Below are 21,517 nucleotides of genomic sequence, written 5' to 3'. Positions count from 1 at the left end.
TAAAAATCGTAGAGGGAGACCAAGAGATGAATACACTAAGCAGATTCAGAAGGATGTTGGTTGCAGTAGGTACTGGGAGATGAAGGAGCTTGCACAGGATAGATTAGCATGGAGAGCTGCATCAAACCAGTCTCAGGACTGAAGACCACAACAAGAACAACAACAACATACCTGGCTCTCCAGACTTCAACATCCAGTTGCTAACCGTTGATTTGTGACTGTCACTTCCTGCTGATTCAGTATATCACCCATCTTCACATAGCAGTAAAAATGATCTGTTATTGTTTATACAAATTGGTTTTCTGGTTGCTTATGACTGAACAGTCCTAATACATCAATCCCAACCATTTCAAATGGTTTTGATGGTTCCGGTAGCCTCTACAGTGGCACTCACTGACAATTCAAGTCAGCTCACTGTGCACACTGTATGCATTTCCTTACATATTGGTCTACATCCATTTTTCTTCTTCTCGACCAGTATCTCTCAGCCACTTTCCTTTGTTGCTCTGCACCCTCCATGACCAGATAACACATGATCATGTGCTTTCTTCAAAATATTCTCCTCAGATTCACTTAAACCTGTGGCCCTATCCTTGTTTCCTTACACAAAAGTCCATCGTATGTGCTAAACCGTGATTGCATCCTGTACTGTTTAGTCACTGTCAGTGACTGCACTGCACTGCCTGCCACTCTGCAAGACCACAACCCAGAATTTTCAACACTACTGGCTTCCTGCTTAACATGTCTGCATTCCCATGCCTCTTCTCTGGCCCGTATACTACTTTTTACTCAAATTCACAAAGTCTCAGGGCCCATCTTGTCAGCCTTTTAGATTTGGGTCTACAGTCCCAGTAACCACTTCAAAGCAGCAAGGTCAGTCACTACTCACATTTTTCCCTGTTAACATAACACTAAAATATGTGACACCATAAATGTGCCTCAAGATTTCTTTCTCTGTCATTCTTCTCCACTACATTCAGTCGTCTCGACACACAGGCTACAGGGTGCTCTTCACCATTAATTTCTTGGCTTAAAATACATCCCAAATTATGATTAGATGAGTCACACAGAAGGATTAACTTCTTCTGAAAGTCTGGAAATAGTATAATTGGGCTGGATGTCAAGACATACTTTTAATTCTTCAAGTGCACAGACACTCTCTTGTCCATATGAATTTCACATCTTTCCTTGGCAACTGCAGGAGTGGTCATGCTATGTCAGCAAGCCCTTTCATGACTTTTCTGTAGTAATCCTTGTAATTGTATGTATATATATATATATATATATATATATATATATATATATATATATATATATATAATAAAATAATAATAAAAAAAAAATAAAAATGTAGTAAAAAGTAGTAGAGATCCCCCAAAAATATTGTAGTTATTTAATCTTTGTGCTGGATGGCAGATGTGAAGTCCTCAATATCTTAAACACTTCCTTCAGACATTGTTTGTGCTGCTCCATGTCTTCTGAGAAAGCAGTGATATTGTCTGAGTAAAGTAGACACTGACACAGTTTCAAACCTCTCAACACACGCTCTAATAACTTCTGAAATTTTGCAGCTGTAGTTTTCAATCCAAACAGCCTTCTCTTGAACTGATAGTGGTCCCATGGTACTGAAAATGCTGTTGTTGGACAGGCTTTGGGTCAGCCTCCAGTTTATGGTAATCACATTTTCAACGGTCCCAGTAATGAAACTTCCTGGCAGATTAAAACTGTGTGCCAGACCGAGACTCGTACTCGGGACCTTTGCCTTTCGCGGGCAAGTGCTCTACCATCTGAGCTACCGAAGCACGACTCACGCCCGGTACTCACAGCTTTACTTCTGCCAGTATCTCGTCTCCTACCTTCCAAACTTTACAGAAGCTCTCCTGCGAAACTTGCAGAACTAGCACTCCTGAAAGAAAGGATATTTCTATGGCTGTGTGCGTCCACCGTATGCCGCAGTTAAGGCGGGTGACCTTGAGCGGGACTTAGCCGCAGAACGAGGCGGTTGCGCAACACGGTCCCTAGTTTTACTAGGACCGTGTTGCAGAAAAACTCAGTTCGGTTGCGCAACGGCGCTGATAACTGGCGCGGTGACGTCTTATCAGTAGCAGCATCCGGTACTGAGGCAGCTGCAGGCTCATTCGACTCGAGGCAGCCGCGCGCTACACATCGCCATGCCGTACCGACGTAGAAGATACATGAGGAGGAGCAGATTGCCATTGTACAAGACAGTGTAATTGAAAAAGTGTCCACTGTCTTGTACACTGGCAATCTGCTCCTCCTCATGTACAAGACAGTGTAATTGAAAAAGTGTCCACTGTCTTGTACACTGGCAATCTGCTCCTCCTCATGTATCTTCTGCGTCGGTACGGCATGGCGATGTGTAGCGTGCGGCTGCCTCGAGTCGAATGAGCCTGCAGCTGCCTCAGTACCGGATGCTGCTACTGATAAGACGTCACAGCACCAGTTATCAGCGCCATTGTGCAACCGAATTGAGTTTTTCTGCAACACGGTCCTAGTAAAACTAGGGACCGTGTTGCGCAACCGCCTCGTTCTGCGGCTAAGTGCCGCTCAAGGTCACCCGCCTTACACAGCGGCATACGGTGAACGCACACAGCGGGACTTAGCCGCAGAACGAGGCGGTTGCGCAACACGGTCCCTAGTTTTACTAGGACCGTGTTGCAGAAAAACTCTGTTCGGTTGCGCAACGGCGCTGATAACTGGTGCGGTGACGTCTTATCAGTAGTTTGAGTCTCGGTCAGGCACACAGTTTTAATCTGCCAGGAAGTTTCATATCAGCGCACACTCCGCTGCAGAGTGAAAATCTCATTCTGGTCTCAGTAATGTTGGAGATGAGCTGTGCATCCATTATGGCCTTGCTGTTCAGGTGATGGTAATCACAGTAGAACCTGTATTGCCTAGAACCATCTGTTGACTTTTTTGGAACAACCACGATTCCAGCATTCCACGGCCTGCCACTCTTAATTTATTATCCTATGAGCTAACTGCTGGTTAATAAAACCTGCTCTAATCAGTTGCAAATACACAGCCATGCGATATATTTCTGGTATACTTGTGCTTCGTTTCCTGTTGGTATTCAGTGTTGAGTCACAGACGTTACTGTCAGTGGACACTGTTGAAAAAATAAATCCTCAAATTAGAACAATAGTTCTACCATCTGCTCTGTTTATCTGTTCCCTTTAGGTGCTCCACTTTCCTAGGTAATGCAGCCTTAATGGCAGCTCGCAGTTGCTTGTGGTTCAAGCTCTTCATGCACCACTCATTCACATCCAGAATGTCTCAACTTGGTATCAATATCCCCTACTCAGCTTTACATTCTTGGTGCCATGATTTTCAATATTTATATATATACCTTTCTTGTATGCATATAATACTTACCTTAATAAAATAACTTGCTGGATAAAGTTCATTGTTCTTTTCCAGAGGCTCTGCAACACTTAACATACCCACAGCAACATCTTGGTGCCAACTGATATTCATGCGAATCAAGCCGTAGGGCAGTTGTACATGGTTCAACTGGTTTGTCCCGTACAATAGATGTCCCTCACTACAGTTCTACACTGTCAACAGCTTCCTCTAGCTGGGATGTCATTCTGCTAAATACTGTTCTACATTGCCTGCTGTAGCCCTCACACACATGCGGTACTACCTCCACACTGCATAAATCAAACAGCCCACATACAAAAATTTGTCTCCACTGAACCTAACTGTCTCACATTATTATCCCTGGCCTCACGTCAAGTAAAGCATGGTGGGTTCCATTGGCTTCAGTCCACTATGTGTCTGCTGGTAACCGACACATGCACCCCTGTGCCCAACAAAAACTTGCACTCTTTGCCTCTTACAACATCCATTACTGCACACCACACCTCTGCATATGTATTCATTGCATCTGATTTTTAACAGGAGTACCTATGGGTGAACTTTGGATTCGCCCTTGTGTTTAACGGCTGCTTGCCACTTCCTCGTTCACCACTACATCCATTACCAAAATTCTGCCGCGGTAACCCTCCATTTCCTCTATTTCCATGTGTTTGGCAACACTGCCTCTGTAAAAGCCTCTTTCGTCCGCACCTGTAACACACAATGTTTGCTCAAAATACTCCACGTCTACCTCTTCTCCTTGCTGACATGTCTATTTCTTTGCATTATCACCAACCTAATAGCAGAATACAGATCCTTTGGTACAGCTGTATGCACCCTTCTTGACATGTCTAATGGCAGTCCTCTCAGAAAAGTGCCCTGTGCTCAGCTCTCAGTCACTTGTTATTAGAGCTGTTAGTGGTATCAGGCAGTAGCAAGTCCATTATATACAGCTGATAGCATTGAATCTTGGGAGCCAGGAAGTGATGACCCATGGAAGGTGCATCATTATACACTGGATGCATTTGGCCCTGTTTGGTTGCCAAATGCTTGTCATAGCTGAATATGTTTGCCTTAGGTGTTGCTTGCTGGTGGCTTCTGGATAGTAAGTGTCCATCTTAGAGTGTGGAAACATTGATGGTGATCTGTAGTCTGACATTCTACATCTACATATATACTCTGCTAGCCACCAAGCGGTGTGTGAGGAGGGCACTATTCATGCCAAAGTCATATTTCCTCCCCTCTGTTCCACTCGCAGATCGCGCAAAGGAAAAACAGCTATCTGGATGCCTCAGTACGAGCTTTAATTTCCCCATCTTTGAATGGTGATCATTGCACAATATGAAAGTAGATGGTAATAGTATATGCTCTACATCATTGGTGAAGATTGGATTTTGGAATTTAGCGAGCAGCCCCTTACGTTTAGCGCATCGTCTACTTGCAAGTGTGTCCCACTTCAAACTTTCTATGAGATTTGTAATGCTCTCATGATGACTAAATGTACCAGTCACGAATCTTGCCACTCTTCTTTGCACCTCCTCAATCTCTTGAATCAGATCCAACTGGTAAGGGCTCCACAAAGATGAACAATACTCTAAGACTGTACGAACTAAAATATTGTAAGCAATTTTCTTTGTTGAAGGACTGCATTACTTCAGGATTGTACCAATAAAACACAGTCTAGAGTTCGCCTTACCTGTTAGAGTTCGCCTTACCCGTTACTTGTATAATGTGATTGTTCCATTTGAGATTATTTCGAATAGTCACACCCAGATACTTGATGGATGTTACTGCTTCCAAAGACTGGGCATTTATTTTGTACTCGTACATTAATGGGGATTTTTGCATTATTATACGCAGTAGGTTACACTTACTAATGTTGAGAGATAATTGCCAGTCATTACACCACACATTTATTTTCTGCAAATCCTCATTGATTTGTTCACAACTTTCGTGTGATACGACTTTCCTGTAGACTACAGCATCAACAGTAAACAGTCTAATGCAACTGTCAATTCCATCAACCAGATCATTTATGTAAATAGTAAAAAGCAGCACATCTATTACGCTGCCCTGGGGCATACCTGCTGTTAAGCTTTTTTCTGTTGAAGTCTCTCCATTCAGGACAATATACTGCTCTCTGTCTGTTAGAAAACTTTCTATCCAGCCGCACATGTCATCGGATAGACCATAAGTGTGCACTTTTTGGAGCAAGTTACAGTGCAGAACTGAGTCAAACACCTTTCGAAAGTTGAGGAATATGGCACCAACCTGGTAGCGGGTATCTAGAGCCTGTTGTATATCATGCACAAAGAGGGGCACCTGTGTCTCACATGACCGCTGTTTCCTAACACCATGCTGGTTTCTGCAGATGGGCTTCTCAAGAGTCTAGAAAGGTCATTATGTCGGAACACAAAATATGTTCCACGATTCTACAACAAATTGATGTCAGTGAAATTGGCCAATAATTATGTGTGTCTGATTTCCTACCTTTTTTATAGATTGCTATGACCTGGGTCTTCTTTACATGAGTCTTTCATTTGCAGTCAAGAACATTTGAGTAACATGAGGCAATTCACTTTCCTATATTGCCCACAACGTATTGTCCGGCATCCACTGGATCCACTATGTTCTGTAGATGGTACAGGGCTGTGAAGACATTCCTCCTCCTCCTCACCCCCCCCCCCCCCCCCTCCACCCCGCCACCCCCTCCGCACCCACTTAAACTGTTATGAATAAATTGCCTGATGAACTAGTTGGACATGATCTGAGGAAGAAGACAGGACTGTGATCTGCTTAATCCATGTTTTCTTGTACATGAGTGAGAGGAAAATTGTAATCATTTCCATTTGTAGCTTCATTTGTATATAGTGTTCCATATTGTTCATTGCACTCCACAAACCACGAGAAACACAATCAGTACTTGCACAAAGAAATCTGATGCAAGTCCAGGAACACCTGTTTGTATTGGTCTCTTTTGCTCATCTCCATAAAGAAATCCACACAATCCGAGGAAGGTATGACAGAACAGTGATCCGTGTGATCTAAGTGCTCTTAAACACGAGTGAGAGAAGAATCGAGCCCATTCACAGCTTCATTTATATATAGTGTTCGTTTTGTTCATTGCACCCAACAAACCACAAGAAACACAATCAGTACAAGTGAAAAGTCCCAATAACCTTTGTTGAGTATCACTGTTCATTACTTGGTTGTCAGGTAATGCTGCACATTTCCTGAGTCCATAAAAATTGTGCGGTCGTCACAGGTCGCCAGTGTGGTGAGCAAGTGGAATAAGATGCACATACTGATATGTAACCACTTTATTAGACGGGAATGATCGTGCAACATAAAACTCATGTGTTATCACAGACAGTCCAAAATGAACTAGACAAAGACCAAGAATAAAACAAAAGACATTACACACATACAATGTTCTTAGGGCTTGAATTTGCTTGCTCATATTGACCTCAGCAGGTCCAAGTTAGCGCAAGTTCTTTTGTAGATCAAATACAGGCCATACAGGCAATGCTACTAGCTACAACTGTTTTAATCCCAGACGAGACCAAACAATTACAATTACACTGTAGGTTTCATTAACTGATAAATATTGTGAAATTGATCACCAGTTGAGACCAATAATTTATTACTACCTAACCCTAAGATGGGGAGTACACAACCTTAAACCTGCATATGGATTGTCCACAAATTAGGGGTTTGGTCATACACTTTTGCTTTAAACCCCTAAAATAGTACTGATTATTCATATGATGTGCCTAGCAGACACTCAATGGATAGTTTACAAAAGCACACAAATAAATAAATAGATTATTAAATAAAGGGATTAAGAAAGGTTAATGATGTAGCCTAACCACAGGATTAAATTGAATATAATTTTGTTCAGATCAAACACAAGTTACTTCGAATGGTGGGTTTACACAGGATAACCTTTAAACACAGTGAAGCAATAAGAGATGAAATAACTAACCTAGCATTCACAGGCATTGATGAATGTAAGCCAAAGCTTACAATTAGTGCAACTAAATAACTCAAACTGAATAAAATTCCTGAATTTCAATAATTTCATTCAAGACTATGAACAATAACCAATTCACCATAGCAAACTTCAGTCACTGATACCTCTACTAGTCCCCACTTTTCAATTACTTTCTTAAACACACACGGCTCACTGGCTGCTCAGATCTTATCAGTGGCCTTGCACAGCCAGACACAAACATCAAAAGACCATGAATTATGCCTTGCTTGCCTAATTAAAATTTATTTCACATGATGTACGACTACAGTCATGTAACCATCATGATCTAGGCCACCATTCTCATAAGTTCATATTTTAAATCTTTACATATTTCAGACACATGAGGGGTGTTCAGAAGAAAAGGTATGAAATAACACTGTGGATATAATTGAAGTCTTTCCACAGAAATAAGCTTAGGCACAACTATCCCACTGTTTCTCGAGCCTAAAGATTCCTTTGGCTGTGACAGGAGCCAGTTCTCCACTGTGGCCTTCAGTTCGTCATCTGAGTTGAAGCATTTAGCTTTGAGATGTCTTTTTAGTAGACCAAACACATGGTATTTACAGAGTAGCATGTTCGGGCTATAGAGCAGATGCTCAAGCTGCTCCCACTTGAACTTGGCCTTTACCCTTTGTGGGATGTTGGAGACATGTGGACATGCATTATTGTGGAGCAGAGTCACTACATCTGTGAGCAGCCCAGACCGTTTGCTCTTGATGGACTTGCATAGGCTACTGAGTGTACATGTCATTGTTAATGGTTTTTCCCTGTGCTCAAGGAATTCGATGAGTATCGTACCTCGGGCATCAAAAATGATGGTGAGCATCACTTTGCCTGCTGAGGGCAATTTTTTTGAATCTTTTTGATGGAGGTGATGAGACTATATCCATGTCCCTAGATGCCTCACTACGTTATCCCAAAGAAGCATATGCAAATTTCAAATACCTTTTCATCTGAACACTACTCATATATAGCCTACCTTCTTTAGACAATTTGCAGACAGTTATTACTTTGTTACACATTAAACATTGCAGAATAATCAGCTGTGATATCTATTTATACACTGCAAAACGGAATGACAAGAGCTAGTCAAACACACAACTTTATTCAGCTTGCAGCTGCCATACTCTTCTACTCAAATATCAATCTTACAAATGCTATATTATAAAAATTCGTATTTAACATGCATAAACAAACTTGAGTAATAGAACAAATCATTCATGCTAATTAAATATTAACAACTTTTGAATAAATTACTTATAACAATTATAGTGAGGTGACAAAAGTCATGGGATAGTGATATGCACATATACAGTTGGTGGTGCTGCTGTGTACACAAGGTATTTCTACTCAGGTGATTCATGTGAAAAGATTTCGAACTTGATTATGGCCACATGATGAGAATTAACAGACTTTGAACTTGGAATGGTAGTTGGAGCTAATGCAGCATGGGAAATTGGGAATTCAATATTCCGCAATCCACTGTGTCAAGAGTGTGAGGAAAATACCAAATTTCAGGCATTATCTCTCACCACGGCAACGCAGTGACCGCAAGTCTTCACTTCACAACTGAAAGCAATGGTATTTGCATAGAGTTGTCAGAGCTAACAGACAAGCAACACTGCATGAAATAACTGCAGAAATCAATGTGGGACATATGACGAACATATGTATTAGGACAATGTGGCGAAATTTGGCATTAATGGGCTATGGCAGCAGACAACCAGCAAGAGTGCGTTTGTTAGCAGCACATTATGACCTGCAATACCTCTCCTGGCTGATGACCATTTCGGTTGGACCCTACATGACAGGAAAACTGTGGCCTCGTCAGGTGAGCCCCAATTTCAGTTGGTAAGATCTCATGGTAGGGTTCGAGTCTGATTCAGACCCCATGAAACCATGGGCTCAAGCTGTCAGCAAGGCACTGTGCAAGTTGGTGGTGGCTCCGTAGTGGTATGGGATGTATTTACATGGAATGGACAGGGTTCTCTGGTCCAACTGAACTGATCATTGACAGGAAATCATTAGTTTGGTTACTCAGAGACCATTTATAGCCATTCATGGACTTTGTTCTGAAAAAGTGATGGAATTTTTATGAGTGACAATGCGCCATGTCACCATGCCAGAATTGTTCATGATTGGCTTGAAAAACGTGCAAGCAAATGGTTTGGCCACCCATATTGCCCGATAAGAATCCCATCAAACACTTATGGGACATAATCAAGAAGTCAGCTCATGCACAAAATCCTGCACCAGCAACATTTTCAGAATTATAGAGGCAGACTTGTTGAATCCATGCCGTGTAGAGTTGTTGCACTATGCTGGGCAAAAGGAGGCCAAACACAATTTTAGGAGGTACCCTTGACTTTTGTCACCGCTGTGTATTGTGTGTTCGGTATTAAAATAGATATGGTTGTTTTGCAGCTGTCTTCCAAGACCTATCCAATGGTGTTTCGTGCACGTATTTAGTGTTTCTGAAGCATTTGTCTGTGTTGTTATAAACAATTTGGTAATCTAGTCACTTCATAGTAACTTACCAGCTACATGATGCTCCACCAAACCTGCCATTTTTTAAGACTTTATACAGTGGACATACCACTTGTAACATCACTCTATTAGGCCACTTGTATGGCGTGTAAACTTAATTAATTGCAAATGTTCTTAAATATTTCTGTCATGTACTCATTGAGCTTGTACTTCCATGACAGTTATTTTCCATGTGACCGATGTTCTGATGATGGGGCTATGTCCAAGACACATCTGTTGATTTTTCTGACCCAATAAAGCAATGATGTAAGAATGATGTGTTCACAGTGACAAATAAATACCCACACTAAATTGCATTGATGCCACCCCTGCATAATAGTGTGCTGCTCTCCATATCCATATGCCAATGGTGCACCATTGATGCTAGTGATGACAGTCCTGTGAGACATATCAAAGATGCATTCTGGGAGCCTAATTCCTTAACATAGTTGTTTCCTTTATAGAAAGGCATAAGAATCACACATACCAATATATGATAGAAGGAATAAAGTAATAACTCACCATATACTGTGAGGCATTGAGTGTCCAGATGACTACATTGTGTAACTCGACTGGGATGATGGATTTATCAGATAGTGTGCGAACAGAGGAAGGAAAGGACAGAGAGGAATTCAGAGAATGTTATCTGATGATTGAGAGGAACAGGCATGGAATAGGAGTGTGGTATTGGTTAGCTCATTTTGACTACAGGCAGGGGGTAATGCATGCAGTGCTTAATGGCATGGAGGAGGGGGGATTAAGAGTGCATAATGAGTGAAGTGGCGGGCATGGAGATGGGGCAGAGGCAGGGGCTTGTGGAAGTTGAGTACAGGAATATTGTAAGTACAGTTTCCATCTGTATAGTTCAGATAAGCAACTGTAGGTGTGTGTGTGTGTGGGGAGGGGGGGAATCCAGATGACACAGGTTATGAAACAGTCACAGCAGTTCAGCTTGTGTTGTGCTCAACAGTGAGTGGCTGGCCAATTCTGCTCTTGGCCATAGTTTAGCAGTGGCTGTTCATCTTGGTGGACAGTCCTCTCTTCCGCATCATTGTGTGCCACTCACTAGTTCCCCTACTTTTACCTAAGTGAGCTCACTGGTGCCATTTTCCTATCCAGTGTGCTTTCTAATTTTCCTGCACAGCTGTCGCCCACCCATTTCCCTTCCCAGCCTCTTTTCACCTGATGCTCACTCCTCCCAATGCAACTGAAAGCTTAGTAATATTTCTTGTTTGTTGTATGTGACTGTTGGCCACTTAATGCCTTATCTAAACAGCAAATTGTTGCCTTTAGTCCTTCTATTATTTATATTCCACCAAGGACTTTATATTACCATGCACACTGTATCTAGTAAGTTTGATGGATATGCCAAGATCAAACTAGTAGCCAAGTTACATGCTAGTTGCCGGTCACAGATTAGTTTTTCCTGAAGTGGAGATTTTATTCCATTTCATTCAGTCTCTGACCTTTTTCAGTTGAATAGGAATCAAGGGAATTTCAAACAACTGGCCTTCATGGTCTCAGGGTACATCACTCCTGCGGGCCACACATATAGGTGAGGCATCTCACACTTTGGATTTTTTGTGTAATAAAGATGTTGATAATCTACTTTCTCTTTGATAAAAATTCTCAGTGGGCTCATAAAATAACAGCAAGAAGCTTTTCATAACTGTATTAACAGCTGTTACTATTTCTGCCATTGCTATCATTCTCCATAATTTAGTATAGTGTCAGCCAATTCTTCATTTATATATAAAGTTAAAAAAAAAACACTAATTAATAACAATTTGCCACTGTAAATATTTTGTAAGCAACAAGAATTAAGGGAGTTTGATGGCTCACCTCTGACCATTAAAACTGCAATGTCGTGATTGTGGTACGCAACAGCTGTTGAACTGGTGTGCTTGGGTATGCATATCATTAGCATTTTGATGCAACAGCACAACTTATATTCTGTATCCCATCTGAATGTTGGTTGTTTGTGAGACGATTTTTTGTGCCTTGTTTAAGAATAAGAAGCATCTACCAGTACATCTCGGAATTCAACAGCAGCAGGATTCCTGCTGAGATTATGGCCTATAGTTATATGATAATTGTTGTTTGTGTTGGTTGGGATCCCATGACTGCCATACAAATATGGATCAGTTGGTTCAGGAGTGCCATAATCCACACCATGGAGGATCTCAACAGCCTATGTGACTACTAACCAAAAGGACACACACATTTTTTGCTTGGCTGTGTAGGATCATACAGTCACATCACATGCCTCGAATCAGGAAATGGGTTTGTTTGCGGGAAGTAGCCACACAGATAGGGCGATGACATCTGGAGCACCACAGACTGTTGACTTGGTGGTTATTGTTATGGCTTCCCTTCACACTACAGCAGAGAGAGAAGTGCCAACAATAATATGCCCAACAACCCTTGACTCACGAACAGCACTGAATCATCTTTTGAAACAAGTACTAGTTGTGCACACATCATCATGATGGATGTATCTGAGTAGAATGAACATTGCCAGGGTGCATTGTCATGTTGTTGAGGGTCCAGCATGTGACACGATGATATGTTGTGCTATTGTGTGCTGTTGTGCTATTGTGTGCACAACATGATCACCTCTGATTTGCCTACACTGTAATTTGGACACCAAACATTACATATTTTATGGTAACGCTGCCTTACCTTCGAGGTTTCAGTGAAGTTGCACATGGTGTCGTAACCTACCTCGAGACTGAGGGTGTTTGATTGCTGCTCTGACCAGCAGGTTCTCCAAATCTCTCAGCCATTGAAGTCACCTGCTCACGAGTTGCCAAGAGACTAGCATGGCACTCACTTGCCAAGCACAGTGACTGATACACTGTGGCATACAGTTGTAACAGCATGGAATGAGATACGTGTATCTGTCATCCATTTCTATTTGATGTCCAGCTCGGGCAGCGCCGTTGTTACTGCTCTGTAAATAAATTTTGCACATTGTGTACCTCAAAATCAGGCAAAGCAAAAGCAAAGTTCCGCATTCTGGCAATGATGTCTGACGGTCAGGACTGACCGACTGATGACCTCTGCGTCATCTGCTGCCAACAGCATCATTGGATGTGGTATGGAGTGGCCTCATGTCTGCCTACCCCAGCCGTTGTCGGCTTTCTTGATGTTGGAGCCATTACTTCTCATTTGAGTAGCTCCTCAATTGCCCTCATAGGGCTGAGTGCACCCCATAACACTTCTCCCACTGAGGTAGAATACCTGGCAGAACCAGGAATTGGACCTGGTTCCTCTGCATAGCAACCAGACACACTAACCACTGAGCTACAAAGGTGGACACCCGTAAATCACATAAAAATTTTAAAATGCATTCTTCCTACCATACTGTACACAGGCAATAAGTAAAATTTGTTGTTTGCTGTTCTACCTGGTGTTGAAATTTTATTGGTTGGCAGTAGAAAGCATTTTCTCCTGGCTTTCATTTTGAATATTTTTTTTTTTTTTTTTTAATTTTTTCATCTCTTTATCTTCATAAAATAAAACAGAGCATGCCATAACACTTAATTCCCCAATTTCTTTACCTTTTCAGGTGGGAAAAGTAAGCAAGAGGACAAAATATCAAACACAGTCAAGAATAAGAAGATGAAGATTACATAGCGAGTGGATTTTAATCATTTGTTCAAATGCTGTATCAAGTTCATAGTTTTGTAATTTTGTACTGTGAATGTCAGGATTCAGAGAGAAGCACTTCAAAATTTCATTTAAGACATTCTGATTCCTGCATAGCTTATGATTTGAAGGGGTCGGTGGAAGAAAGTGCTAACCCACAAGAGCATAGTTTTGAGCTATTGCATGTTATATGTTTGGTTGAATCTACAAATTGTATGTCACAATGGATTTAACTGTAACTTTTTCTACAGATGGTTACAGTATTTGTTAAGCTACACAATATGATCTATGTGTAAAAAATTTTTGGTCAGTCCCAGAAAACTTCTTATTTGTAACATTGTCCCTACTTTTGTGGTTGAATGCTCATCATCAAAAGTACTTGCAAAACTTCTTTATTATAATACATCGGAGAATAATATACGAAAGTTTCTAAACACAAGAAAGATTAAACAGTTACTGCAATAATGATGAAACGTTCACAGTGTGACAACATCAGTTTTCATCCACAATTTAGTAACTAGATAAAATGTTTTGTTTTCTTTTGCATTAAAAAATTGAATACTAGGCAACTAAATCTTCAAACATACATAAATTACAATGCAGTATGTATAACACACTCACAAAGAAACAACATATTTTAGTTAACTGTAGTCACAACACTAATAAAGTGGCTCAGGATCTCCAGTTTCTTCATTATTCATGTGAGGGCTTTCAAAATAGTTATGGTGTGTAGGTGGTGCACATGCAAGTAACTGACTTATATCATTCAATTTTTTTTAAATTCATATGCCGTGCGCCACTGTTAATTCCTAGCCAGCTTTAAGATGTTGAAAATTGTCTCCATCCCCCTTTTTTGTTATGAAACATTTAAAAAGTTGGCAACAATATTTCGAAAAAGATAGTTGCTACTCACCATTTAGTGGAGATACCGGGTCACAGATAGGCTCAACATAAAGATTGTCAGAAAGTGAGCTTTTGGCCAACAAGCCCTTTGTCGAAAACGCACACAACTCACACATACATGGCGAAAGTTTGTGGCTGCTAAGGCCAGACTTTGGTCATGTGTGTGTGAGTGTTTTGTCTACTTTCAACGAAGGCCTTGCTGGCCAAAAGCTCATTTTGTGACAGTCTTTTTGTGGTGCCTGCCTACCTGTGACTCAGCATCTCCGCTATATGGTAAGTAGCAAATATCCTTTTCATAATATTGTTACATTCCATCCTGGATTTTCTATAGTTTGATTTAAAAAGTTTGCATTTACTTGGTGTCTGATCTTCATTACTGTCGGGCTTTTGTGATCCAATTAAAACCAATATTATTTTTGAAGTTGATATTTTGACCCTCATCATATTTTTCTTTGCTGTGTTAAGCTTTGTTTTCAGTGTGTAGGAATTAAAAGTCCTCACTGGTTAACTGTGTAATTATAAAGTGTTTTAACACCCACATTTTGAAATGAGTTTTCTTCACTGCCCAGTTGTGGAAAAGTATGACTGTTTCCTTGGATATTTCTCAACTTTTTTGGCATCTCGATCAGATGAAAGAAAATAGTGACCAGGTAATAGAAAGTAATGTTCAGTTTCTGCAAAGACATATGTTAAGATAAATTAGTTTACAAGGGAACCATGTTGTAATTTTTATTTTGGACATCACAGTTACCACCTGCATACTGTATCTTCATATTATGGACCTATTTCAGTAAATAGCTGTCTACCTCATTGGTGCCTCTAGCACCAACACTGTTGTCCCACATAAATGTAATGTTGACATCTGTGGTGCAGTCATGAATTCTCACATTACATGCCCAAATTTTGCACAAATAAAAAGCAGGACCAGATGGAAGTTTTGGCAGGATAGCATCTGCTGGAGATCAATAGAAATTGCATGTTTCCTGGCTTATCTTTTGCTTTGGCATTCAATTCTTGAAATTTCTCCCTAAAACCTTCAGGTCTCCTCAGGTACCGCTGTTTTTCTTTAAGGACTTCTTTCTTTTCATCTTCAGGGTTCATCAGGTTGGTGAGTATAACACGCAGTTTGTCACAACTCTTGAAAGTATCTGACTTTGGTAGTTGAAATCCATTATTATACAATTGCCAAAATATCTGCGTGTACTTGTCTTCACTGACAGATTGAATGTTTCTTTCGTCACAGTACTTTACAAAGTAATCATGATATAATGCTGTTATATTCAAGTCACTATTAAAATACACTTTATTTGGGCTTTGCATTTGTTATAATGCATCTCGTATGGAGGTATGCTATGATATGGTCATAGACATCCTGGACTCTGTATTCCAGGAATAGAGTTTGGGCAGTCTTCATATTTTCTGCTTTGACAACCAGAAAAGACTTTCTGTGCACACACACACACACACACACACACACACACACACTCTCTCTCTCTCTCTCTCTCTCTCTCTCTCTCTCTCTCTCTCTCTCCTCTCCCTCTCTACAATTACCCATCTTTATTGATGTTAAAATTATAGCACTTACGCTTATAAGAATATGGTGCTGAGGGCTGATCATACCTCCTTTTCACAGCATATGATTTTATAAGATCAAATAAATATGAATTTTGTATGTCAAAGTCAAGCAGATCCCAGGAGCCATTAAAAATATCATTCTTGACCTCTGAAAGTTTTTCGTCGCGTTTCAGTTCTCCAAGGGCATGTTCAGGAACTATCTCCCCTTTACAATTTCTATAAGGCCTGGTTTCATTTAGTCTTTGCTTTTTTCTTGCCTTCTTAGAAATTATTCTTTTCCTTTTTCAGTTGTGTTGTGGGTTACCTGATGTAGGATGTGGTGACTCACTTCCTGTTTCTCTTTCAAATGGATGTAGACAGTGCTTCTTCCTGAAAATACAAACATATATAATTGATATGAATATAATAGAGGGAAACATTCCACGTGGGAAAAATATATCTAAAAACAAAGATGATGTGACTTACCAAACGAAAGTGCTGGCAGGTCGATAGACACACAAACATACACACAAAATTCAAGCTTTCGCAACCAATGGTTGCTTCATCAGGAAAGAGGGAAGGAGAGGGAAAGACGAAAGGATGTGGGTTTTAAGGGAGAGGGTAAGGAGTCATTCCAATCCCGGGAGTGGAAAGACTTACCTTAGGGGGGAAAAAAGGACAGGTATACACTCGCGCGCGAGCGCGCGCGCGCACACACACACACACACACACACACACACACACATCCATCCATCCATCCATCCATCCATCCATCCGCACATACACAGACTGTCTGCTTGTGTCTGTGTATGTGCGGATGGATATGTGTGTGTGTGCGAGTGTATACCTGTCCTTTTTTCCCCCTAAGGTAAGTCTTTCCACTCCCGGGATTGGAATGACTCCTTACTCTCTCCCTTAAAACACACATCCTTTCGTCTTTCCCTCTCCTTCCCTCTTTCCTGATGAAGCAACCGTTGGTTGCGAAAGCTTGAATTTTGTGTGTATTTTTGTGTTTGTTTGTGTGTCTATCGACCGGCCAGCACTTTCGTTTAGTAAGTCACATCATCTTTGTTTTTAGATATAACATATATAATTGGATAGATAAAAAATCTACTAACATGCGGCAGAAGAACTCACACATAAAAGACTGTTGTAATTGGCAAGCTTTCAGAGCCAGTCTTCAGACAGAAGGGTTGAAGGGGAGGGTATAAGGCTGAAGGAAAAGGACTGGAGAGGTCTAGGAAAGGGAGTAGATTTTGGGAAAGTCACCCAGAACCGTGGGTCAGGGGACACTTACCGTACAGGATGAGAAAGAAAGACTGATTGTTGGGTACTTCATCGGACAAGATTTGAAAACCTTACATTCTGGGTGACTTTCCCAAAACCTGAGGTTTTCAAATCTTGGCCGATGCAGTCCCCAACAATCAGTATTTCCTTCTTATCCCGTGCAGCAAGTGTCCCCTGACCCACAGTTCTGGGTGACTTTCCTGAAATCTACCCCTTTTCCTAGACCTCTTCAGCCCTTTTCCTTCACCTTTCTTCCTTCCTCTTCAACCCTTATGTATGAAGAAGGAGCCACTGGCTCCGAAAGCTTGCCAATTACAACAGTCTTTTATGTGTGTGTTCTGCCACTGCTTGGTGAGTAGAGTTTTTATCTATCCAATTGCACAATTTTGTCAGTAATTGATTGTTTTCATTGTTATAAAAATACAGACAGGCAAACATTTCTAGAGGATTAAACACCAATAAAAATAATGTTAACCCAAAGTGTTTAACATTAGTACCAAAACAATGCTAAGCACCAAAAACATGTAACAGGGAGTATTTGATAACTTTTATGCACACAAGCAACATATCAATTGGTGGCCCCCACCATTTCTCTCCCTCTCTGCCTCCCTCCCTCCTTATACACACAAGTTGTTGTTCTTGGCCTCTTGGTAAGACCTTCAAAAATAAATATAAATCTAGTGAGTGTGGAAATGGGTTGTTTTGGCTACTAATTATGGTACACCATATAAATTCTGCACTAGGGGCATCCCTGGTGCCCCTCACACAACTTGGCATACCAAGCGGCTGCTTGTTTCACTTGGACCTTAAACCAGCACTATAGATTTTTCTGTCATTATGAGGTGAAATGGGAGACTGTAATAACATTACACACATTCACGCATATGTTTCACATTACATTTATGTACTCATAACATTAACGAAGTCTCCAGAATTTTAATAAATGCTGTGCTTAAATCATTTGTCATTTGTGGTTAAACTGGTGGCAGTATAATGCTAAGCTACACTTAAACAAACAAATGGTAAATCCGGGATGGAATACTGAAAATATTATGAGGAGGACGGATTGCTACCCACCATACAGTAGACATGCTGAGTCGCTGACATATACAGCAAAAAGACTGGGAAACAAGTAAGCTTATGGCCAAAAGGCCTTGTTCTGAATTAGACAACATACATTAACTCACATTCACATAAATGCAACTCACACACACATGACCACTTCTCTGGCTGTCCAAACATCCGTTTATTTATTCGATTAAAAGATTTCAACATAACTGCCATGTTTACTCTGTGGCATGGCATTGTTTTCATTCACAGACAAGAAGAAAACTATGACAAGACAAAATGATTCATATAGCCATCAGCACTTTCTAGGGGTGTAAGTGGAACTACATATTAATAACATTTAGTGCAATCAGAACCATAATAGATAGCATTATCAGACTAATTATCACAAAATTTCTTCCTCGGGCCTCTTCATTTGTGACTGATTAGTTCAAGAACTATGATGTTAGTAAGTCTTTAGCTCTTCTAGTGCTACTTACATTTTTACTTTTTGCAAGTATGATGAGATGTATAATAACTGTTTAAATGTCATGTTGCTTTTTCCCAAATTTCTTTGATGAATATATCTTGCAAATGAACCAGAATTTTTGAATCAGTCCATTAGTTTCATTTCCTCTCAACCTTCTAGCTTCAAACTGAATGCTTCTGCTATTATTTTTGTATCTTCTTTAACTATGCATTACCTAGTCTCCTACTTTTTTTTAAAAAAAAATGCAGAATTTCAAAAGATAAAAACAATGAAATTATTTGTGTATGTCACAATCTAGACCCCCACTTTTTCCTACCCTGCATTGTTCCCTCTCCCAATGCTTGCGGGAGAGAATGTCAAACTGCAGTATCAGTTTAATATTTGTTAATTTGCTGTTCACGGAGCAAGCTACAGAATAGTATGAAAACTAAAAGTGTTCGCCCTAATTCATGTGACAGCCTAATGGAATGGGACATAAATGCTTCTGAAGATACTGCCTGTTTACAACTGGATAGAGAAGTTATTCTTTAATTATCTCCTCATTCCACTTACAGGTCTGTGTTATGAGTAACATTAGGTAAGCTTCATACCCATGCACACTCTGCAGCAGTGTGTAAATTCCATCCCCCAGCTCTGGTTAAGCCATATCTTTACAATACCTTTCTTCCAGAAGTACTAATCCTGCATGTTTCGCAGGAAAGGTTCTGTGAAGTTTAGAGTGTTCAAGAAGAGGTGTTGGCAGAAATAAATCTGCAAGGATGGGTCATCAGTCATGCTTTGGTAGCTCAGTCAGTAGAGCACTTGCCCCCGAAAGGCATAGGTCCCGAGTTTGAGTCCCGGTCCAGCACACAGTTTAATCTGCCAGGAAGTTTCATATCAGTGCACACTCTGCTGCAGAGTGAAAATTTCACTCTGGAAACCTTAGGTAATATTGTCAAACAAGCTATTGTGATTTAAAATTTGGCTCTGTCCCGCAACAGGGTTGAGCAGTACATGTTAAATAAGTTTATTTTTTCTGTTTCTGCGAATTAATCTTGGGCTCAAATGTGATCCTTTACCACAGATGTGCAATGCGTAAAGGTGCTTGCCGTATTTTTTAATCTCTTCCCCATTTATAAATGAAGTACGCGAACACACAAAAAATTGCCACTGGATAACTGCACACTGTTCCAATGGAAAACTATATTTCCCTTATTGAATTTAGTTCTATTTAGTAGATAATACTGGCTAAATTTGTTATTGTACCATGACAGGTAAAATTCAAGAAACACTGTATACTTTGAAAAAAATGAAAATAAATTCATTTCTCCACACAGCTTTTTTGTTGCATGCAATATTTTTGTTTGCAAAAGAAAACTCATGATGAGAATTACTTTATATAAACTATAATTGTTGACAGCTTAAAAAAAATTTACATATAATTTTAAATACAAACAACACACAACATTTAAGTTGGGATTCTCTCTCTCTCTCATGGACAGAATGGATTTAGTCTTTCAAACAATTAGTATATTTAATTACAGTGGCATGATATAGCTCACACAGTTCCTCCTTTGACATCAAACAAAATACCCTGAGAGAACGTTTTTATGTTATTAAATCTATGTTTTATACTGAAAGCAATGGGCCTTTTTATTATTTGTACTTGTGGCCTTTGCTAGTTCATACCAAGTACGTATACAGTATATTCTGAACATTTGCATATATTTAAACTGTAACATTAATTTCAATAGGTTACATGCAACTAACATTCTTCAGTGTTTGCTTAACAGTGTTACTCAGTCCTCTTACTTTATACAGTCAGCTCCAGTTCTCCCCTATGCCAGTGACATCCAAGTTCCTTAGGGTGTGTTTACAATGCTACCTTGCTACTCGCCGGCATGACCTGGCAACGATGAATCAAATCCCATGCATGTTACCAGCCCATTTAACCTGCACCGACATTTTTGCCACACTGCTCATTACGCTTCTCGCCATGAGATGATATCAAACTGGTCTGTGTTTCGTTCTGTGACTGTCACCACCCATACTGAAATTTGAGCTGTCCTTGGCTATTTCAGGCTCAGTGTAGCATTATTGTCCATTACTTCTTGTTGCATAGCATCTCACTCTGTTTCCCTCCACATCTGTGCTCCGTGAAGTGTACGGCAGAGGATATGTCCCACTGTACCAGTTATTATAGCTTCTTCCTGTTTCATTCACGTACACAGTGCAGGGAAAATGATTGTTTAAATGCCTGTGTTTGTGCTCATTTACTCTTGTCCTAATGATACCTATAGGAGCAATATGTAGGGGACTGGACTATGTTCCTAAGTCATCATTTAAAATCAGTTCTTGAAACTTTGTAAGTAGACTTTCTCAGGGTAGTTTCCATTTACCTTGAAGAGTCTGCCATTTCAGTTTCAACATCATCTCTGTGACACACTCCCAAGTGCCAAACGAACCTGTGAAGGTGCCCTTTTCTGTATACATTCAATATTCCCTGTTAGTCTTATTTCATAAGGGTGCCACACACTTGAGAAATATTCTAAGATGGGTTGCACAAGTGATTTGTGGGCAATCTCCTTAGCAGACTGATTGCATTTCCCAATTATTCTACCAATAAATGGAAGTTCGCTAGCTGCTTTACCCATGACTGAGCATAA

The 21,517-nt window shown here is 40.3% G+C and overlaps 1 protein-coding gene across 1 annotated transcript in view; it reads left to right on the top strand.

Moving 5' to 3' along the window:
* LOC124595613 (cryptochrome-1) overlaps window positions 1–16,583 on the top strand; it is a 65,248-nt gene extending 48,665 nt beyond the window's left edge. Inside the window, exon 10 of the mRNA XM_047134431.1 lies at window positions 13,512–16,583. Within this exon, the coding sequence (XP_046990387.1) occupies window positions 13,512–13,579 (68 nt within the window). The 3' untranslated portion in view covers window positions 13,580–16,583. The remainder of the gene's footprint in view (window positions 1–13,511) is intronic.
* The last annotated feature ends 4,934 nt before the right edge of the window (window positions 16,584–21,517 follow it).

This window comes from Schistocerca americana, chromosome 2, assembly GCF_021461395.2.
Source record: "Schistocerca americana isolate TAMUIC-IGC-003095 chromosome 2, iqSchAmer2.1, whole genome shotgun sequence".
In the NCBI taxonomy this organism is placed as follows: Eukaryota; Metazoa; Arthropoda; class Insecta; order Orthoptera; family Acrididae; genus Schistocerca; species Schistocerca americana.
The sequence above is the reverse complement of the archived record's forward strand: the minus strand, read 5'-3'. Positions and strand labels throughout refer to the sequence as shown.